This window comes from Lemur catta, chromosome 23, assembly GCF_020740605.2.
Source record: "Lemur catta isolate mLemCat1 chromosome 23, mLemCat1.pri, whole genome shotgun sequence".
NCBI lineage: Eukaryota > Metazoa > Chordata > Mammalia > Primates > Lemuridae > Lemur > Lemur catta.
In genome coordinates this window covers 20,603,510-20,627,919 of record NC_059150.1, presented here as the reverse complement: position 1 = coordinate 20,627,919, position 24,410 = coordinate 20,603,510, and the positions used below count along the sequence as shown (strand labels likewise).

Here is a 24,410-nt window from a genome sequence, read left to right as displayed (position 1 = left end):
AGTTAGAATTAAGTTATTCTTTACCTACTATTGTCTGCTAAATACATTTTTAGAACATAGGTAATTAGCTACTCTAAATGGCATTACAAAAGTATCTTACCTCTGCAAGCGTTTGGAGCAGTGTGTTTACTTGAGCAAAGGCCTGTGGAAGAATACCATCATAATTTGACCTTGTACTGAAAGCATGTAACAAACTTTTAGAATCTTGTAGAAGGAATCCTACTGTTGTAAAATCCACTGTCTTATTAGCTTGTAAAAGAAAATTAAGAAAGAAAAATATGTAAGCATGAGTATACAACATACAAGTGTTTTTGGAACATTAATATTAACTTTGAAATTTAAGAAGAGCACACATTTACACCTACACAACACTCCTAATTTATCCCTCTGGCATACAAAGCAACAATTAAACAGATCTAGTTATAAACAAAGTCCTTCCACAGTTGACTCTGGTATTCTGCATTTAGATACCCGGAGTTCCCTCAACATGATCACCTTCAAATTGAAAGTAAAGTGAAAGAATATTACGCTCTTCAGAAAAGAGAGATTACCAACAAACAAGTCAAACCACAGATTTTCAAAGATAAGGTTGTTTCACATTACTATGGAGGCATCAGAAGGGTTACCCTCAAGTAGTAAGCATGGAAATTATATGTGGTACCTCTCATAATCGACTCAGTTATCATGTAGTGGTTTACCTTCAATTCCATTACATGAACCTTAACATCAGATTTATTGAAAAAAAGGTGTTATCTCTGTGTGTACAACAAAACTTCAGCAAAACACAAATAATCAGGGGAACAGTGAGAAGCAAGAGAAGCCTGCAAATTTTTTCTCCTATGAATTAAGGTGAGAAAATCTACAAATAATAATTTAAATGTATAACAATTTTCTCTCAAGGTACTAAAATCATTTTATTAAATTCTCAAACTAGTTAGGAAAGATCACCATCTTTAATTTCAGAGATTTAAAAAGTCATGAACAAGGAAATTACGTAAGTTTCTAATGTCACAAAACTCAGAGCAGAAAAAATTCTTTTTCTTATTAAGGCAGAATGTTATGTAACAGTTTTCAAAATAACCATGCTACAATGTGTTTGCTTTGTTTTTGTTTTAATGTTCAGTTTCAGAGACTCTATTATATTCTGAAATATCAGCATGGTTGTTCATTAGCACTATGAGTTAAAAAATTAAGAGTTCCTCTGTATCACACAACAAGAACTTGCTTGTGAAATCCTGAAGGGTCAAATCAAATTTAAAAGTATATTTTAATAATTAATTCTACAATATTCAGAAACTCTAATCTAATGTGATGGTTATAGCCAAGCCAAGCTGCCTTCCCCTTTATCCAAAAAAAAAAAAAAAAGCCAGCATTCCTTGCAGGAATACTTTTAGTGCTTTTTAAAGTCAATGACTAGTTTAAATTCCTGTGGGAAAAGAGAGACGGGAGATACAAGATGCTATACATAGGAGAGACTGGATTTGATGAACCTAGTAAACGTCCTGAGGAAGCTATAATTGGGCACCATTTCTTTTAAGGATGCTTCACCAGTGTAGGCTGTCTAGTAGGGCTTACATCCTTGAATTAATCATTTGATTTCTGTCTTACAAAAATTATTTACTAAGATTATGGGGAAAGGGAAAATAACAATGATGAAATCAGTACACAGACGTAACCAAAAAAGAAACTTACATGGATAAAATAGTCTAATGCTTATAAAGAGCAATAATTAAAGTTAATATGGATAACAAAGTCAAAAAATTATGAGTCATTTTTCACACAATTTTCTATGAATTGACCTAAGGATACATGTTTGGCATACTGAAGTTAAACACATGTAATTCAACAGCTGAGGATATTATTAAAAGATAATAAATAAAATCACAAACTATGATTTTTCTAACTCAAAATTAGCTTAGAGGTACTTTTATTAATATAATCCCATTACACATTCTTCGTAAGTCATTAAACATTAGGCATCAAATTCTTGTAGATCGAGGACCAATAAACTACACACACCATGATGGCAAAAATGATTTTTTAGCAGAAGGTACAGTTAGCACATCTTCACTTCTCTCCTTATTGCTAGTTAGAGCTGGCATCTATCACCTCTCAGCTGTGTGTAAGAATAGAACTCTCCATCCCTGGCAAAACAAACAAATGGAAGATAGCAACTAGATACCCCATTTTTCAAAACTAGCCTTGATCAAGATCACACATAGTTTATGGACTTTCTCTTTTAAAAGAATCAACTAAACTATGCCCCTAGTAAAAGATATGAAAAATGTTTCTACATATTTTATAAAATCGCTTTGAAGGTATGTCCAATATGTTGTTCCATGCCTCTTATATAACAATACCCTTAATAGACAACTTCTACAATTAAAGGAAATACTGGGAAAATATTTTTCTTTAAAAACTTTGGTAACTTCTAGAAATAGATATTCATCTAACATCTACCATGGATAAGATGTGAGGGACTGACTAGGTGCTTTAAATTCCCTAGAAAGAATTTTTGTTAATTTATTTTATTTATTATTATTTATAATTGTATATATTTATGGAGTGCATTGTGATGTTTCAATATATGTATCAATTGTATAATGATTAAATCATATGATTAGCACATCCATTACCTTAAATATTTATCATTTCTTTGTGATAAGAACATTCAAAAACCTCTCTTCCAGCTATTTTAAAATATGTGATACATAATTGTTAACTCTGGTCATCTTACTATGCAACAGTATACCAAAACTTATTCCTCCTATCTAACTGTAGCTTTGTACCCCTTGACCAACCTCTCATGATCCTTCCCATCCCTCCCTTCCCCATCCTCTGGTAACCACTATTCTACTCTCTCCTTCTATGAGAACAACTCATTTTTAAAGAGTTCACACTTCAGGGAAAAGATAGAGAATGAGGTACACCTATCATAGAATATGCCTTTTTTGTCTTAGCCTTCAGGAAGCTTAGTGTTAAAATCTGTGCTCAAGTGTTGCAATAATTGTCTGCGTATATTTTATGGTATATCATCTTGTTATTTATTACCTGGATTTTGTGCCTTTAAATCTAATTTAATGGCCCTCTTGTACGTAAAATAATAAACAGATCACTTTATGTGAGGAGTCTGAAAAAAGTCAAGAACCAAATGAGCTTCAAACAAAGTTATACTTTGCCTTTTAAAGGTATAGCAAGACAAATCTAGCTGTTTGACTTTGGACAAGTCACTTACCATCTCAGAGCTAGTTTCCTTGATCATCAAACACAGACTGTAATAACATTAGATCAGTGCTTCTCTGCATTTTTTCTTAGCAGCGAAAACTCTTTTTCAAGTCTTACATGGAGTCTCCACATATAAACAAATTTTTAAGAAGCTGCTCTGGCTAAAGCTGGAGTGGAGAGCCAAAGGCTTCACTATGCAATACCAGGCCCCCCCCCCATCAATCTTTCCATCCCCAGTCTGCAGAAGAGGCATTTCAAGAAACCCAAAATTCTGTTCAACATAGTTTAAAAACCACCAAATAAGTGGTTCACTGTGGTCTCTTCCAGTTCTAAAATTCACTGTGCACGAAAGCCAAATGTTTCCTAATCTTTATCCATACAGTTTAGACAGAAACTTTGACATACTATTTTGGAAATTAGTATATAAAATGTGCTCAAAGTTTGTGTGTTGAACAGCGAGAAATGAAAAAAATCTAATTCTATTTGCATATCTGAATAGACTGTTAAACATAGTTTTAAAAGTTTTCAAAGTAAACATCATTAAAAAGAATATAGCACAATATCCAGGAATATCAACATTGATACCATTTATAGTCACAAGCTCTATGAGCAGCATTCATTCACCCAGCTGCCACAAATTCCCTTTAAAAATTAGAACATAAATGATTAGGAACTAATTGACAAATTTTTCATTAATTCATCTTCACATCACATGAAAAATATCCACTAACGTGACTTAGTACTTTAATACAGCACTGCTAAAGAGAAAAGTAAAAGATTCATACCTTTACGGAGATTTTCGTATAGGCTCTCAACAGTTAAAAGCAAGTTCTTTTCCATAACTAATCCAAATACAGCCAACCAATGTTTTTTAAAGCACTGTAATAAATGCATTAGAGTCCATGGTGGTTTCAAGTACAGAATCTAAAGAGTATTTAGAAAAAATTAGCAGCTATAGATTTATTATTCCTATTTTTTAGAAGTAACTATTTAGGAATTACTACATATATTTCTGGGCAAAATTAGTTGAATTTGTTTTACATTAAAATATGTTTTATTAAAAGTCAATCATAATCTTAAAATGCTAATTCCACTGCAAATTGTTTTGGTAAAATTCACATTGGGTATTAATCTTTATAGTTTCAGAAACCATACGTACAAAAAGAAAGCATAGTTTTAATCAGAGAAAGTATGGTTTTAATCAGCAAATGTCTTCAATCTACTCTTCAACACAGGCATTTATTTCTATGAGAAAAATCAATCTAATTCTGCAGTCCCCAACCCCTGGGCATGGACCAGCACTGGTCAGTGGCCACAGAGCAGGAGGTGAGCGGCGGGAGAGGGATGGAAGCTTCATCTGTATTTACAGCTGCTCCCATCACTCGCATCACCATCTGAACTCCGCTTCCTGTCAGATCAGTGGCGGCATTAGATTCTCAGGAGCAAAACCCTACTGTAAACTGTACATGTGAGGGATCTACGTTGCACACTCCTTATGAAAATCTAATGCCCGATGATCTGAGGTGGAGCTGAGGCGGTGATGCTAGCACTGGGGAGCAGCTGCAAATACAGATTATCATCAGCAGAGAGGTTTGACTGCACAAGAAATGTAATGTGCTTGAATCATCCCAAAATCATTCCCCCTCCTCACAGTCTGTAGAAAAATTGTCTTCCATGAAATCAGTCCCTGGTGCCAAAAAGGTCAGGGACCACTGTTTTAAGTATTTCATATAACTGCGGGAAAACCTATATAGAAAAAAGATGTTAAATATTATTGCCACTTGCTACACTTTTGCAAAAGACCTTTACGAAGATTGATCATTTAGTTCTATAAGATGTCAACACTTCCTTTTCTGAATCATTTATTTGCAATGACTTTCCTTATCTATGAAATACCAGCCTTCCTAGTATCTTTTGATAATTGGTCTTCATTTTGATTCAACACCTGATAATGTAATTAAGTAGCAAACACACCATATTGGCAAATAGTAGAATCTCATTGAATAGCTAGAATATATACAAGGTACAATTGATGGGGAATAATGTTTCTCCTAGCTATAAATGTAAACAGCAAACATTAAACAGAACTTTTAAGACCACTATTATTAAATATGGTGTTTTACTGATTGTAGAAAAGATATGAATCTAAAGAAAATTCAAAATATCTTGCTATTAATAATATGATCAATTTTTATTCTGATTTTTACATTTACATGGCATAAGCCAAAATATACACTTCTTTTTCTGAATACATAGTGCCAAGGGGATTCCTTATATTAGACATTTTGACTCAAATCAAATTAAATAAGAGAAGTTTTTCTGAATTCAATTTAAGCACCATGGGGGCAGTGTGTCTGACATATAGTAGATGTACAATAAATATCTGCTGACTGAAAAAATGAATAACATATATTTCTAACCTTTAAGAAATATCTATCATTTAACTGTCAAAATGTTATTTCAAAACTTGAAGAAAAATTTAACGTAATATAAATTATTACAATGAAGCTTATGCATTTCATACAAATAACATTTCTTAAAATAACAAATCTTTAGCAACAAAAAAAATTTTTCAACAGAGATGAATTAATCACCTCCATCCAGAGATTTCCAAAAGCAATTTTCATTTCTGTTTCTAATATTGAAGATAAAGCTGTTCCAAGAGATTTTTCAAGATCAGATATGATGTTTTCAAGTAGAACAGACAGTCCAGAATTTGTAGATTCTTTCTCATAGCTCTCTCCCAAGAGTGTTGCTTCTTTAAAACAAATAGTTACAGGCTTTATTTAAGGCACTAATAGTAAATATTTTATATATATATAAAATTAGTTTGACCACAAACAATAAACATTTTATGTATATAATTAGCATGTGAATTATCTAGAAAATAAACTAATACTTTATTTTCAAAACCGTATTTAGAAACATTATCTCTACGATAGTTGTTTTAGGTGCAATATAAAATATTAATTTAGCAAATGCTTTAACTCTTTGACAAAAAAGGCAATTATTTTTACTCAAAAATGTAAGAAATGTGTGATATTTTAATTATAATTTAATTACTAAAAAAAAAAGAATTACAAGATTGCCTTGGATTTATTTATAACAGAAAACCAAGAACTATGGATCAAAATGGTTTTTTTCCCAAAAATGGAGTATTTTTCTAAACTCAGTCCACATCAATAAATTGTTTCGACAGGACCAAAATTTTCAGCTTAACCTCCTCTTTTGAATGAAGCTTTTATTATTTTCAGTGATGTCATTTCATTAACATTCCTATTTAGATACCTGAAAACAACTATCATTTTCTTACGGCAAAATTCAAACTATTAAATGGCTTATCTCTACAAATAGAAACGAACAATTCAAAATGACAATAACATAACGACCAAACTGAAAGCACAATATCCCTGAAAAACTACAAACTAGAATACCCTATTACTCTTTATCTAAACATCATTTTGAATATTATGACAAAAGATACGTTATTTCCAAAAAGGGTAAATAAGTAGTATATGTGTATATATGAATATTTACACAATTGCATATATTAATAAAATGCGCATACAATATTAGAGAATTCAAATATTATTTTACCCACAGAGGGAAAAGATAGGATGTATTTATAAGTAAAGTCAGATTTAATATTAACATAATAGTCCATCAAATATCAACAGATTAATCACCAGATTATTCTGGCAAAAAAAAAAAAAAGATGAAATAGCAGTATTGCCTTTACCTTCCTGCATTATTAGTTTAAAATTTCAAAAAAGAAGACTATTACTAGAGTCCTATAAGTTTCTCTATTACTAGCTGAGTTTTTACTATATTAATAGAAGGTTAATACAAAGCTAATTTTAAAAACTTCTCTTTACTTCAAATGAATATTTCCTATAGCAACTATTAATTTCAAAGGGATACTCTCCAAGGTACAAATCAGCATGCACGTGGTGATTATAAATATGTAAAAATGTGAGTGTACAGACAAAAAACAAATTAATTTGTAAAAGTATATAGAATGCAATAACGTTAATTATGTTTGCTTTCAGATTAGGATTATAATTTTCACTTATTTCTACAATTTTCATGCAAGTATTTCAACCTTGATGTTATTTTAAGTGTACAAGATAAAACTGTATTATTAATTCCAATGTCATACATAATCTTAGTGCATAAAATAAGATATAGTTCTAATTATTTGCAGTAAGAATACTACCTCCATTCAATTGTTGCTTAGAAATACAAGGCTGATGACATACATCTCTGTTCACAGATAAGTTTAATAACTCTGTACTCAATTCTTCTTTACTGAGTGACTTCACACCACTTATTAGGCCTTTGTTTCTTAAATTTCTATCATCCCTAAGGTTGGGGTTAGGAGGAAAAAATATTTTTTATAAGATAAACCACATGGCAACTCAACACACATGGGATCTAGTCAAAGTTTGGTGATTCTCAGCATATATATTAACATGACTATACTAGAATTAAAAGTAAGGTTTAGCTACAAATTTTCAATCACTAAAAACTGTTATCTGTTAATCCCAAAACAGTGACTACATAAATAATGGAATCAATAAAGTCTTACGAATTTAATTACCATTCTAAGCTGAACTAAAAAAAATAATTATATAACAAAGAATATTTCTCAAATTTAGTTTACCTCAAATTCAAAATGGTTTACATATTACTAATTCTACTTCAGCCTTCAACGAACTCTAAGGTAGTATATCCTAGATCAAAATATAATTTAAAACCTATAGATAAAAATCTCCAATGTATCTTTTACTAACAAAAAGAATAACATTACCTTTATAACACTGGTTATAAAAATTACATTGACCAAGCCCCTTTACAAGAAAAATCTTAGGGCTACTGATGTCTAAAATAACTATTTCACATACAGAACGTTAGCATGATTAGAAAACTGTAAAAACTCCATTTTGCAGTGAATAAGATTCAGACGAAAACTGCAAATTAAAATTGTTCTGTCCTTTCAGAGTCTTTTCTCACACACGATGAATATAATTTTGCTTAGCATTACATTCATTTTATCTTAGAACTATGTTATGAAAATATTAGTGAGGGGGGTAAGAAACAGGAGGAAGGAGGGAAAAACTCTTACTGAGATATACTATTAAATACTCACAATAACCTCATGAGGCAGTTACTATTATTCCCCCTGCTCTTTATACATAAGGAATCTAAAGCAACTTGTCCAGGGTCACAAAGCTGGTAAGTGGTAGATCCAGGACTCCAAACCAGGCAGTCTAACTATACAACAAGCACCCAAAATACAAATGCAACATAAGCTACCCACACTCCACAAATAAATAAATAATCTTCTTGTCTCATGACTAAAAATTTCCGCTATGTTTTGATTTTTGAACTATTTTGAAGGGATATTAAATTGACTTACCCTGCTTTTTCAAAAGTTTTTTGAACAGTAAATGAATTAAATTGAAATGAAATTCATCTATTTGAGATCTCATTCCTCTAGAGCTCACACATTATAAGACTATCAGATATAACTGAGTATGTTTACTGGCAGATTTTAAAATTATGTATGTTTTTGATACTTGGTACGGCAGATACAACAGTATGAGTTTTAAAAATTCTTTGGTATAGTTATTTCTTAAAAGGAGTAGTAAAATGACTATGAAACTTACGTGCACAGAATAACAAGAGAACAAGGGAATAATTCCTGGTGCTGAAGACAGCATTTTAATACTCGATCATCATTGTTTTCATCACTCAATCCATCTGCAAATTTAGCAAAAGCATCTGTCAATAAGCACACTAGAAATCTCAGTGCCATATGAATACTGTAGGCTGTATTTACAAATCAAAAACATTTAAAAGTTTCAGGGCACTGAAACTACTCTTTATGACACTATGATGGTAGATACATGTCCTTTGTCCAAACCCAGAGAATGTACACCAAGAGTGAACCCTAATTTAAACTACAGACTCTGGGTCATAATGACATGTCAATGTAGGTTCACCAATTGTAACAAATGTACCACTCTGGTGTGGGATGCTGCTGATAGGGAAGCTATGCATATGTAGGGGTAGGGTGTATACCGGTCATCTCTACACCTTTTCTTTAACTTTGTTGTGAACCTAAAACTGCTCTTAAAAAAAAAAAAAAAACTCTATTAGATAAGAGAGCAAAACAATGTCTTGAAAACTCTGAGTCTAGAACTCACATAGCATATAGCTGTGGACTTTATAAAGTAGTTGGTTAATTTACTACTAAAATGAACTAAAAAATGGCTATTAGTAAATTCAAAGGAAAGAAATGTGATTAGTAGGCTGTCACACAAGAAACCAAAAACTACAAATTCTAATATCAATTCAGTCACATACAGATTATAAATAAATTATATAAAAAATCATGCATAAATTTTGTCAGCTTATGACGTCTATGAACTAATGGGCAATTTGCTCCACCAGCAACAGAACCAGTTTCTTGCGTCCACTTCTCCTTGGTCTCTAAAGCAGTACATTTAGTACAGGAGAAGGAAATACGGGGCTTAGGCAGAGAACACAAAAAGTAATTTCTTTTTGAGCCAGGGTCTCACTCTGTTGCCCAGGGTAGAGTGCAGTGGTGTCATCATCACTCACTGCAACCTTAAACTCCTAGGCTCAAGGGATCCTCCTGCCTTAGCTTCCCAAAGTGCTGAGATTACAGGTATGAGCCACTGTGCCTGGCCTACAAAAAGTAACTTCTATCACATGTTAATCATTTGCTGACGGGTGTCTTCTGGCATTCTCCATCCCTTAAAACATGTAATGAAAATTCAGTTTTTGTGGAAATAATGCAATGTGTTAAAATAGGACCAAAGACAATGTTTCTCATAGGCCCTTATACTGCCTGTCTCAGAACCCCCAGACTGCAGGACCACACCCTAGATCTATTTCTGGATAAGAATCTTTGAAGCCTGGATCCAGACACTGATTTAAGCTCTTGGGGAGTCTCTTACACACTAGAATTCAAGACATACTAGCCAATGGGCTTAAACCTTGTTCCCAGTTTAAAAACTTTTTTCTCTCAACTTTTAGCCTTTATTACTTACTCCTCTAATCATTCAAACGAGAAAACTCATTCATTCATGCAATAAATATTTACATAGGGCTTAATTTGTGCCAGCTCTTTGTGCTAAGTAGCTGGATATGCAAAGACAAACTCTTTAGCAGTTCATAATCTAGTAAGGAAATCTAGGAAGAGCTCAAGTATCTCAGGGCATGATGAGCCTGAGGGAGATGTGATTAAATTCCTTAATAAGACCACCAGTGAGCCAGACAGACTGAAATCACAGCAGCCAATTTTCCTTCTTTAAGTTCAGAGAGTAAATGCCACTAATAACGCAAAATGGGCAACTCAAAATCATTAATTTTAAGCAATCCAATTCAGCAGACAAAAGGTTGTTTAAACATAATAGCACACTGCTCTAAAGGTATCAAAGTTCAATATTAGCTGATATTATCAGGAGCTAATAGCTAATTTTTTAAAAAACATAGTATCATAGTATCATTTTTCTAAGATACACGGAGCTGGAAAATATACCCAAAACTGAAAGAATATTGATAAAATATTTAGTCATTCAACAAATATTTTTGAGCACCAGCACAGGTACTGTTCAAAAGAGAAGAAAACAGACCAGTGTGATTTTGAATCCTTGCTTTCCCACTTACTAGGTGTGTATTCTTGGACAAAGTGCTTAACCATGAGGATTAAATGTGAACAGATATCAACGACTTAGCCAAGCATATGGCAATAGTAAGTAATAAATATATGGTATTTATTTATTATATTTATTTATTACTTAACAGTCATCTTAAATGGTCCCCCAATAGCAATGACCTTTACTCACACACAATGCAAAAATATATTCTATATAAATCATAGTTAAGGTTTTTAAATATCTAATAGAATTTAACCTCCTCAACAGCACAGGATTTATCTTTCTTATTCACTGCTACAGGCCCAACACTTAGAATAGTGCCTGGTACAAATATTTGGTAAATAAATGAATCAACAATAATGTAATGAAAGAAAATATAAAAATATGGAACAAGTGTCTCCAATTGTTAAACAGGTTGTTTCCAATTTTTTTGCTGTATAAATAATGCTATGACAAATATTATTTATACAAATCACTATGAGCATCTTTAACTATTTTTTAGGATACCTTTCTAGAAAAAGAATTATACCTTTAGGTTCCCTAAGGCACACTGGTAAATATTGTCTCCTAAAAAGTTATCAATTCATATTCCCAAAGCAGTGCAGCACTGTGATGTTCCTACCAGATGTAGGGAAAGAAACTTCCTAAACTTATAAGTCATAAAAAGAGATCACACACACAAAAAGTGACAGATTAGTTTTTCTTAACAATCTTAACAAGTAAAGATTGTTTTTTAATAATCTATATAAGCTTTTCATATAACGATGGCACAACAGAATTATTTCCTATTCTGAATCATAAGCTATTAAGTAGTTTAATACATTAACTCAACCAGTCTTTACAACCATTTTATGACATGGAGGTTTATCTCCTCCCATTTCATTTATTCAGTTTCATCACCTTTAACATTCCCCAGGTTAGGTTATAAACCCAGGTAGATCAGCTTTCAAATCCTATGCTCTTCTCACTATATTAGATAAATACTACATAAAATAAATGTAATTTTGAAAATAATGAAGGACAAAGCTAAAATTATAGTCAAGGCTATTCAACATGGACTAATTGTACTCAAAATGCATAAGCATTGTATCTGGAATATACTGAGAACAAATATGTGTTAAGGTAATGAATAAATGAATGGTGAAGGCTCTTTTTCTTCAAATATTTAAGACTAAACAGCTATGCCAAAAGTCTTCCCATAGCTAATACCATGCTCAGATTCATTTTAAGATGAATTCTTTCAAATCTTATGGTTGAATATAGGTACAGTGGACAGTATAAATCCATGATATTTAAAATAATGTAAATCTACATATATAAGTAATTCTGAGTTGGGAAGAAACAAATTGACCTTTATCATAAAAACACCTCTTTATTACAGATTCTGACAAATCACAGGAAAATAACATCTGTCTCCACAGTATACTAACTATATGCAGTGACAGAATAGAAACCTAGATCACCTACTGGCCTCATCACTCAACAATGGTATTTAGAGAAAAATCCAAGGTTCTGTAATATAGACAAGTATGCACACAGAACTACACAGTCACTATCTGTGAAACACAAAAAGTCTAGGAGAAAGTCTAGGAGAAGGAGAAAAATAAAAATCGAAGACTCCTTAAACTAAGCCACAAACCATCACAATGTCCTTTCCATTTCACATTCCAATGGCTACAAATGTTTTATAAGTTTTGCACCAATGAGTCAGCCCCCAACCAAGTCTTAATCAGAAAGCACCACGAGAGAGCAATACTTACAAAGCTTCTGAGATGCAAGTTGTATTGATTGACCCCATAGCTTTCTATCTTTATTTTTGAGACTGTCACTGATGAAATGAACTGCAGGTATGGCTTTGTGCTGGGCATGTTTTAGCAGTTTTCCTGCCTTCAGACGATCTAGCTCTTGCATAACAACCCAGGGAATTAGTAATATAAGTTTGTCAAAACCTAAAAAATAAAAATATTTCTTAGGATTCAACAAACATTTATTGAGCTACTAAATCAAACTGCTGTAGAAGTGGTGAACATTTTAAAGCACATAATCCGTACCTTTAAGAAATTTACAACTTATTTTTTAAATGGAGAGACAACACACAAAAAATGGAAATTAAAAGGAGGGTAAGTGTCAAAAGAATGTTTAAAAAATAAATATTGCCAGAGATCAAAAAAGAGGAAGTCTAGATTGGTAGGTTGACCTATGAGGGCTCTTTTTAAAACTTAAATTGATTATGCTTAATATATATATTAATATATAAATATGCTCAATAGCATATCCAAATGGAGATGTGTTCGTAAGAAAAGAACCCTTGCATCACTATTAATATAAAATATCACCTCAAGAAAGAAAATCAGAATATGATTTATACATACCTGGTATTTCTGTTGTCTTCAAAATTCTAACAAATTTGAGATGATTCATCAGAATATTTGTGTCAATAACAATTAGAAGCTTTTTGTCTGTAGTATTTGCTAGTGAAAAAGAGCAAAGTTAAGATTTCATGACACTTGATTATAGACTTATATAAGGACTAAAACTGTGATATCATAGAAGCATTAAAAATTCAATTAAATTTAAAACCCAACTGTGTTTTGCAAACTTAACTATCAGAGAACCACACAGTTGACTAGACTCTCAAGCTAATATCTATCTGGCCCATCTCTTTGTTGCCAAGTAAATTTCTCTGCAATCACTTAATGGTCAGCAAACAGTTTTGGGTGGGTGAGGGGTGGGGACTCATCTAGGTCCAAGTGGGCAAAGAAGGTAAAGTCTGGCAAAGCAGACATACACAGGAACACTTGGGGCCAAGACTGTGAAGAATCAGCCCAGGAGAATGTTTTTGATAGCATTCTTACTCCAATTTTACTCTAATTCTTCAGACAAAGTAATCAGTGTTTCATTATTCACCAATAAATATTATAAATTGCTTATAGGTGGATTTTAAATCATAAACTGATTTGTCCTGGCAGTAAGTATGTTTCTAAGTCCTGTGCTGCATCTCTGGTAGTTAATGCATAATAAAACACTTAGTAAATTAGAAAATTCAATGTGAGTGCAAGGTAGGATTACTATGGTTATAAATAGAATTCAAAACAGTATACTATAGATTGAGGTTCTCTCTATCATTATCTTCTCCCAGTAGTAAAAGATTATCAAAATGTTACTATTAATGTATGAACAAGAAATCCATGAATACCTTCAAGCAATCTGCATTATTTCTGATCAGTGCTTTACATAGCTGAAATTATTAAGGTATAATTAAGAGCAAAAATAAAAGACAACTCACAACTCTGATTACTGCCTCTTGACAAAAAGAGAAAGAGAAAATATGTCTAACGGCCTAATAATGTGAGATATATAAAACAAATAAGATAAATATTAAATGTGATTCCTGTAGCCAAAAAAAAATACTATTATCATTTCAAAAAATAAGCACATTTTAATTTTTTATCTAAATATTATTAAAAAATGTTGGCACACTAATTCTTAGAAAAGCATAGAAGATCATAAACATTAACATATAGGGTATACCAGCAGAAGAATGTGCATCATCTTCCACCAAGTCAATTTCCATACTCATTAACTCCCCAGAAGGCGGAACCACAGGTAAATCCAAAGTTTTTCCCAAACGTGCAGCATGAAGCTCTTCTACTATCTGCATCTAAATTGTAAAAGACCCCAGTGAAATTCTTAATTAATCCACTTGAGGTGGTTTGTGGAAAGGAAAATTTTATAAAAAAATGGAGGCAGCACAGTAAGAGAATACAGATTTATAAACATACACATGGTTTTTAAAATAGTTCTCTTATTACCTCTGTGACCTTAGGCAAACAAATTATCTAACAACTTTGGGTCTAAGCTTGTTCATCTATAAAATAGGAATATCTATTTCCTTTAGGATTTTTGTGAAGATTAAATGAAATAACGCTAGGTGAAACTCTTTGTACAAAGCCAAGCACATAGACATAAAAATAACTTTATTCTCATTGTGATTCTCACTGCAAAGTACTTTAGGAGCCAAATTCTTTACCGTGACAATGAGCATTCTTCTTGAGATTTCTGAGATTGTTTATGAAACATCAGAAACTGAAATCTAGATCTTAAGATCCTTTTCACTTCAGGGAAAATACTTCCCTGATGTATTCTGATGCCAAGAAATAAAAATATATTCTGCCTTTAGAGCAGAGGGGGGAATCTTTCATCTATCAAGGAACACTGACCCACAAGATACAAAAATACAACTGTTACAAATAAGACCCAGTTAATATAGTTTAAAAGTCTCCTTTAAGTTGGAAAATATAAAGTGTTCTATGAATCTAGTCTTAATTTAGGACCAGGGAACATAAAATTCTATGAAGATCAATCAGGAGATTCTAGCTGGGAAATGAAGCTGGGAAAAGATAAAACACTCATAAAACTCTCATTTTCATTGAATAACATTTCATCTTATTGCTGATTAGAAAAATGAGGTAAAAACATGTTAATGTCCTACTGCATTTTGGCAACACTAGACATAAAAAACATGTCAAAGTGTGATAACATTAAATCAAAAGGAAGATAACTTGTGGGCTATAACCTCCATGCTCTTTGTTCAAAGTAGATTAATTTTTAGAAACAAGTAAAAAGGTAATTAAGTATAAATACTTGTTCCAAATAGTTTTTGATTACTTCATAAAAACATATATTGATATATTGATTTAAATAGAGAAATCACTGTTATTTTCATATTATCAGGGTTTTATAGTCTTTTTATTAAAAGTAGGAACTGTTTGACTTAATTTCATTTAAAATATCAGTAAATAAGTGTATCAGTAACCTCTTGATCTGTATCTTGAATATTTTCAGATGACCCTGAAGAACATGGTGCTTCAAAACTCTGAAATGAAAATAATTTTTATTAGTTAACAATGAAGCATATACCTAGTTAGGATTTTCCAAGCTTGGCACTATTAACATTTGGGGTCAGATAATTCTTTGCTTTGGGGACTGTCCTGTGCATTGCAGGATATTTAGCAGCATCCCTGACCTCTGTCTATCAGAGCACTACCCACCCACCCCAATCAAAAATGTCTCCAAATGTTGCCAAATGGCTCCTGAAGGGCCAAAACTGTGTCCAGATAACAAACTGCCCCTAGAATAGAAAAGCACCATTCTATCAAGTCATGAAATGTAGCAGAAATCTTTAGGGTTTACTTATTCACATATACATTCCTAAAAATACTCATATTCTAAGAATAAAACTATATGCCACCCTAAGGAATAGAATCATGGCAAAGGTAAACAAGCTGGCCTTCAGTGGTGAAAAATTTTCATCCAGGAGTAACTGAGCCACTTCTAAAACTGACATGACAAAATGACAAAGGGAAGTTGAGGATTATAATAAGGCTAAGAGGAAAAGGCTGGAAAATGCATGGTTGTATTTTATGTGGTTTGAACACCAGATGTTTGTGTTTTATTTTTTGCCTCCTAACAGAGATTGAAAATCACTCTATAAATTCCAACTTTCCACTGGCACTTTTGCTGAGTGGATGAGACCTACCTGACCCCACATACATGTGACAAGCACCAAATCTTCTGAACCAAATCTTCTTTTAAGAAGTCTCCAAGATAATTCCAAACTCACATATATTTTACAGGAAGCTATTTATGGTATAAACTACAGGCCCTCTTTGAACAAGCACATCGTATGTAGAAGTGCTTCACTGGGAAGTCAGCTTCCACCCTAACTTTCCAACATCACACTTCCCACGACGTAACACCAGACACATCACACACGTAGGCCCATTATAGCTTTACTATTCCATGATCCTGGGATTTACAATCCCTTCTCCATTTGACTTTACTTCTTGTTAGATCTTCAAACTTCTTTTAAACTAAGAAGTGCCAAGCGAGTCGGAAATTCCTGTGGCTTCTGACATTCTAAGTATCTTTATTCTCTTCCTTAGGTCACTATTACCCTCTGCTCTCTTTGACCACAGGCCACTTCCAATGACTTCAATGAATTTTCTCTCACCCAGCAATCCAGAAAAGTTCATGTCAATTGTCCCTGAAAACCTCGTCCCTACTACAGTTAAATAAAAGCATTTAACTGTTTGCCTTCTCCTACCATACTTTATTAAATACATGGACTGGGATAAAGCCTTTCCTGGGGATGACAAAACAGAGTATCAATAATGGTTTTATCTACCAAAGTGATTCTAAATGGAAACACAGTTATACTGCTTTCCCAATTAGGGTTCAGTGGCTCTCTTCCATCTACAAGATACAAGATAAAATGCCAGTCTTTCCTGTGAGATATAAAATCATCCGTTGTCTGGACCTTGGCTTCCATTCCAACTTCCTCTCCTATAGATTCTCTATACATTTCAATTCCAGTCATACTGAACAATCTACGTGCCCATGTATCTCCCTGCCATGGAATTTCAAACTCTGTCCCATTACACGCATTGGCCCTTTACCCTGGCTACACAGCACTTCTGTTCCTCAGCCTACACGTCCTTCGAGATGAAGCCTAAGAATCTCTACCTTAGTGAGACCTTCCTTAACTCACCCAGAGATTGATACTGACACTACACCCAATTCTTAGGGCTCTGATATTTACTTCACTATAGTACAATTATTAATATATTTGTTTACTGATCTGCCTCCCTGGAAACTTCTTGTTCCTAGGTACACACACACTTTATTACTACATTTCAAGACAAAATTATTTTAAAAATTGCCATGTGCAGCCAGATGCTAAATAGTAATACTGAGAACATCCTTATTTTGACATCAAAACTAGTATATTTTAATTTTAAATTATGCTTCAGAAACTATTAGAATTAGACAGAAATTATTAAGGGAATTTATTTATAAGTATTTATCTGAATATATTTTTTTCTCATGGAGTATCATAATACTGTCCAGAAAAATTGTTTTCTGAAATAATCCCGAATTACATTTACAAATTTGGATTTGCTATTAACACTGCAGGGTAGATGAAAGCACTTGAATGGAAATTCTTTTTATAGTGAAGCTCTAACTTCAAGAACCAAGAAAGGATCTGTGTGGAGTGTCACTTATTATTTCCATCACTCTATGAACCAGAATCTTTTTTTGTTGTTGAAATTTTAAATTTATTATTATACATAAATACATAACAATGCATAAACATATAAACAATGTTGTAAGACTGATGCTTTTTTAAAAAGAACTATTTTTCCTTTCTCCTCTTTTTTGGCTTTGGCTTTCTCTTCCCCTTTTTTCTTATCTTCAAAACAACAACACTCTGCACCTCCACTCCTCTCAGGAACCTATTAACCACCTACTGTAGACCCTTCTTTACTTTCTTCATGCTTATATAATTTTATATATTTTATAAATGTGTACAAATGTACACATATAAATCTAAAGGGTTTGGGGTTCATTAGTCACTTTACAAAAATGCAATCATTTTATATTCTCCAGCACACCTTGCTTTTTCACCCATTAGCACTTCCTCGTTAACTCTTTGAGATTGCTTTTATAGATCCAATTAGATCTTTTTAATGGGTATATAATATTCATGCAATAAATGTACCCTGGGAATTTTCTGAGGGTAAAGATCATCTTATTCATCTCTAAATCCCTCATACCTAGAAAAGTGCTTGATATATAATAGCTACCTTTAATTAATGTTTGATAAACTAATGAATTCCTACCTCATAGCTTTGCAAGAATTAAATGGGATGCTGTTTTTAAAATGTGGCCTATAAACCATAAATCTCTAGAACATTAATTTGCAATGGAGGGGGCTGTAATCTGAGAGGGGTCTCTATAAAAGGACTATAAAGACTGGTCGGAAGGTAGTGAGTTATCTCATTTGTTCAGTCAGTTATAGATTAAACTCCTTGTTCACTACTTCCCTTCTCACTACTGTACTTGACTAGTCTTAAATAAAAGGACTATAAAACCTAAGAAAATGAGTTATTTTTTCTTTAGAAAGCATAACAGGATTACTAAATCCAGAAAATACACTTATTTCCTTATAAAGTACACTCATTATTTTAGGAAAATAATTATCTATTGAGGAATTAGTGAGTAAAACAAAACAAACATGGTATTAAGATGATTATCTACTGTCAATAATATGCTAAATATACTCAAGAATAGGAGAATATTTACTTGCTGCTCCTATGTCTAAATGACTTTAAGTCAGATAATTCTGCTATCAGAGGAACAGTATAAAAAGAGTTTTAATCCCAATAACTAGGAATAGTCATGCAAAAATTGCTTCCCCTACAAATTAATATTTTTGTTATGTACCTCTTTTGGTTTGTGTAGTAATTCTATACAGAGACCAAAGGAAACTATAAGATGCACTGCAGAGATTTTGCATATTGTTCCTTAGATGTACAACACAAAGGAAACACCAGGCAATGATATGATGATGACCACTGAACATACTGGCAACTTCCTTTCTCTCATTCTATTCCAGAGAAGTGGTTATAACACAAGAAGAATAACTCGAAGTTCTTTCCTTTAAGGAAGCAGTAAAAAAAACCAACTCAATTCTTTCCTTCTTTGGGCCCTTAAAGTTCACTTGAACTAAAAATACTCGCTCTCAAGCTCTTCTGGCATCCTTAGTTATAATCCCTACATTTTTCATAAGAAATAACTTACTACTGCAATCTACAGTCATAATACCTAAAAGCAGGTAGACTTAACCACTCCTGTTTATAAGCAGTCTCTAAATTTCAAAAATTGTGAATTTCTAAAGTTCTGAAGTTCCAAAGTTCCCTTGAACACTTTTATTTGCCATAGAAACAAAGCTGTAGAGATCAGGTACTCAAAGTAGTCCATAAATACCAATTTATTACATAATTTAAAAGCAAAGTAGATATGCCAAGTTCTCTAGCCTGGATCTCTGCTCATGTAGTTATTCCCCTTTACCTGAACTATCCCTGTTTCTCCCATCCCACCTGACTTCACCTACACAAGAGTAACTCTTATCCATTCTTTAATTCACAGTTTAAATGTTACTCCCTCCAGTAAACCTTTCTTAACTAATCCCTCCACGGTGTACCAAGGCTATGTCAATCCCTGCTTTGTATTCTCATATTAAATAAGTACTTTACTTGTCATGTTTAAGGAAATTGCTTGTGTCTCTCACATGAATAAGTGTCTGAAAACAGACTGTGTTGTCTCTTATATATTATTTTATTGCAGGGCCTGGCACATAGTGGCACTGAAAAAAAATAACTCTGTTAAAGGAATAAGCTATTCAGAATATCAACCCCTCAGTGTTCTCCGGTATCTGTAGTTGGAGAAGAGCTTAAGAGACTGTTATAGCGTTTTTTTCAAAGGACTCTCTATAACTGCTTCTTTCCACATTTTACACATTCCCTTCTATTATGAATCCTTGATATCTGCCAAGATATCTTCCTAAGGAAGCTGGAATTAAAGAAAGTAAAATAAAGAAACCAACACATATTTTCATGAGTAAATTTGAGTCAGCCCTCTATGATTATTATTGGTAACAGAAACTAAAACCTGACTATATTAAACTCATTGCTAAAACCTATATTCCTTATTTTGTACTACCTTACCTGGGTTAGGTTTTCACTAGAATTTGAATCATTACTTTCTTGATGCTCATGATGGTGTTTTCCTTTCCACTCATGAACAGTCTGCTTATATGCGGAATCTGAAAATAAATGTTCTGTTTTGTGCCTAGTTAAATTTAATGAAATCTGGGAGCTTTCCAGGCATTCTTTTCCTTCCTGCTTAGTTTCTGACTTGCTAAGATCTAAATCGAAGACATTTTCTTCTACAAGCTTCTGGAAGGAATCACAGGATTTTACTGGGATTTTGAAAGTAACCTTCCTTCTTCTAGATTTGAAGTGTTCCTTAATTATCTTGTTGGAATTATATTCCTGAGAAAGTTGATTTCTCTTGCATTTCTCCAAGTCGTATTTTTCATAACTGTCTCTAAATTTATTGTTCCTTTCTTTCTTGAGTTCTTTCATCTTCTCCCTCTGAGCAAGTACATGAGGCCATTTCTTGTCATTTACTTGGCTTTCAGCTTTAGGTTTCACATCGTTGGCAATCTTAGAACTGCTAAGGTTTTTAATTCCATGGTCAATCTTACTCCTAACATTTGTCAATTTAATATCTTTAAGTTTAAAATCTACACATTTACTTATATCTTTTTTAGTTTCATTTGAAGAAGGACTCTGTGAAATAATTTGATCATTTGAATATGATGCTTCTTGGAGATTAATAGGTCCTTCCGATGAAGAACTGATTTTTGGTCTCTTTTTGGGAATGTCAATTTCAACATTCAATCTGTAAAGCAGCACAGAAACCTAAGTTACATTTCAATTATCCAAAATGGTGCACTGTATCATCTTAGTAAGGGATAACAGAATTGGGCTGACATTAAACTTCATAAACAGAAATGGCTACACTTAAAAATGAAGTGGAAAGGATTACTCAACAAATGGTATAATTGGTTTGCTATTTGGGAAAAAACCCACAAATTTACAGCTGTAGATGATATGTGACAACATAAATTCCAAATGGATTATTTAAGTGTAAAATAATTATTATTATCATAATTGCTATATTTCAAATTAACCCCTTAAAAATCAGAAGGGAAAAAAGGGAATGTTTACCTGATTTCTTAGTAGAGAACTTCCTAAACTTAACAGTGAGAGAAACAACAAAGTAAAACACTAGCAGTATGTGACTATTTACTTTAAAATGTTAGCATACTAAAAAATTAATAATAAATAAAAATCAAAAGAACTCAGAAATAGTGTTTACTAGATATGTGACAGCTGATTAGCCTTAGTAGATTAAAAGCTCATCAAAAAGTACCAAGATTCTAGAATAGGGCATAAACAGAAAATTAAAGAGAAAAGGGAATAGCTAATAAACATTTTTTAAGAAGTCTGACTTCTTAGTAATCATAGACATGTTAATAATAACAACAACATACCAGTTTCCTCTATCAAATTAGCAAAGATTTTAAAATAACATTAAACACTGACAAGGGGATGTAAAATGGACCCTCTCATGTGTTTCTAGTATAAATGCAAAATGATATAACAGTTCTACAAAGGAATTTTACAATATAAATTAAAAGTTCTAAAAATGCTCATACTCTTTGACTTCTCAGTAATTCCTATTTTTGAAATCTATACCAAGGTGAAAAAAATCAGAAATGAACTAAAAGAATATATAAAAAGATATTCAATTCGGAATTATTTATAGTAGCAAAAAGTCAGGTAGATTACCCCTTACCAATTAGTTTTGCCAAATGCCATACAGAGATAATGCAGTTTTATATTTGCAGCCCAAAATATTAAAGTTCTGAGGTCTTCTCAGATAAAAGACATGTACCAAATATCTATTCTTTGTAAATAATTGAGCGTTAAAATCAACTTTCAGCTGAAGCTAAATATCACTATCCTAGACTGAATTCCTGGGATATAACAATAAATATGCAATTTTGTCAAAAATTTATTATAATTACTTAAAAATTTAGTAACCAACATTTTAGAATAGGGCACTGAAGGAACAATAATTTCTTAACATTATCAGCTGCAAGATTGCTCTGTTGGTCATCATAATGCACATTTAGGATACTAAATTATATACTCACTTTCAATTCAGGTCAACTGAAGAATAAGATATTATTTTGGCTAATTATGTCAATAATGGTTACTGCTGATAGAATATTGCTATCTCTCTAATAGTAACTGAGGCAAAAAATTTATCTCCTCTTCAACTCCTGGACTTAAAGATTTGGTCAATGGTAATGATATACTTTTTTATCAAAGAAATCCCACAAAATGAAACTGTGCCTTCACTAACCGAAGAAATGCTTTCCAAATATTGAAAGCATTGAGTATTGAAAACTTTCTGAATATGGAAAGCAGACTTAAAATTGTTGTCTTTGCTTATATTTTCACTGCTAATATATTTATATATACTTAAGCCATGGAACAGAAATTATGGTAATGATGTAATATAACTGGCTTCCCAGATAAAATTGTCTCTGATTTTCCATCTGCAGCTCAGCTTTTATTATTTGCATACCAATTTCAAGACCTTCCCTGGAGTTGAATTAATAGGGAGACTTTTATAGAAGATTCTATATACCATAGAAGACTTATAACCTTGAGGGAAATAAATTTACTTATCCAACAAATAAACAACAACAGCAAATGGACCACTTTCTCTGTAGGCAACCAATACTTGTTAGAAATCCTGCACTGTTGTTATCAATGTCTATAAAGCATGGTACTAAGCCTTTCTTTTGTCCAAGTAATGTTTTAAATGTATAATAACTCCTACTATATTGTTTGAATATCTTGTATAAATACATGACCAGGCAGTTCTAAAATATCTTCTATGCAGTTTTTCTTTGGCTAAAGAAAATTTTCATTAAAAGTTACATCATGAGTACCTGACAATGTTTGAAAGTGAACATATGGATATTAACAACATGCTTTGTTCATACTGCTGAGGTTGTTACTCCACCAAGATACAACAGTAACCCACACAATGGCATGGACACTGATCACACATGGGTTTCAGGCATGGTAAATGTTATCGAAGTAAGCATTCAACAATTCAGTGTTCCAAAGGCTGAAGTTATACAATAGATTTTGAATACTGAAGCAAAGTTGAACTTCAATGCCTCCTTAGAAAAATTTAAATGCTAGTCTCAAAGGAATTCAATAACATTATTTCTTCTTCCTTCCAAAGACTATATGGACAAGTCTAAGGGGAATAGAATATCAATCGAAATTCTATTTACACTTTACCCTTATATATGAATGTAAGATCAAGGGCTTAAAAATGTGCCTTTAAACAAAAAGTAACTAATGAAAAGTTGAGTTAGCGTTTTTAGAACTTAAATGTAAAAAAAAAAAGAGGCTCTCAGTGCAAAAGGCATTAAAAATCTAGTTCAAAAGTTTAGCAAGTGACAGTCAACATAACATAAAATTTGTGATAGAATATACTTTAACAGAGAATGATACAGAAGCAAAGTATCACCAAGAAAACAGAAGAAAATGATTCAAAAGAAAAACTGAAGTCAGAGGCAAATTGAATTTTTGTTGTTGTTTTTTGTTTTTAGCAGATATTAACTGAGATTGTTTGGGGAGCAGAACTTTTATTTGTATATTTAATGCCATTTTAATTGTTTTTCCATAATTCCCTATTTCCAGAGACACCTTGATCTTACCAACTTTTGGCACATATTATATATTTTATACTTATTGGTCCCCTTTAGTGGAAACAAATTCTTTTACCACAAAATTCTCTGAAAATTATATGGAAAAAAAGCAGAAATTAAAGAAAATAATTTCCATTATTTCTACCATGATTCCCCCAAGTTCTCTAGTTGTAACTACATCTTGGTTAATTAACATGTTTTAGAGCCACATCAATTCAATAAGAAATATATTCTCTTTACGGGTAATATATAAAAATGATTTATCCAAAATTTCTATATTAGCCTCA

General features: G+C 32.4%; 1 protein-coding gene across 6 annotated transcripts in view; it reads right to left on the bottom strand.

Annotated features, from left to right (window-relative positions):
* SWT1 (SWT1 RNA endoribonuclease homolog) overlaps window positions 1–24,410 on the bottom strand; it is a 72,464-nt gene that overhangs the window by 38,492 nt on the left and 9,562 nt on the right. For 4 of the 6 annotated variants that reach the window (XR_006731107.1, XM_045536411.1, XM_045536410.1 and 1 more), the window contains exons 5-14: window positions 20,483–21,221; window positions 15,730–15,789; window positions 14,445–14,574; window positions 13,286–13,384; window positions 12,674–12,862; window positions 8,895–8,988; window positions 7,442–7,587; window positions 5,820–5,983; window positions 4,011–4,149; window positions 101–249 (exon numbers count right to left, since the gene is read on the bottom strand). Coding sequence is in view for 5 of the 6 variants with exons in the window: in XM_045536411.1 (XP_045392367.1) it covers window positions 101–249; window positions 4,011–4,149; window positions 5,820–5,983; window positions 7,442–7,587; window positions 8,895–8,988; window positions 12,674–12,862; window positions 13,286–13,384; window positions 14,445–14,574; window positions 15,730–15,789; window positions 20,483–21,221 (1,909 nt within the window). In the remaining variant the exon portion in view is untranslated. Of the gene's footprint in view, window positions 1–100; window positions 250–4,010; window positions 4,150–5,819; window positions 5,984–7,441; window positions 7,588–8,894; window positions 8,989–12,673; window positions 12,863–13,285; window positions 13,385–14,444; window positions 14,575–15,729; window positions 15,790–20,482; window positions 21,222–21,550; window positions 21,650–24,410 lie in introns of those variants that run through there. The other 2 variants (XM_045536412.1, XM_045536409.1) reach the window with 2 other exon arrangements.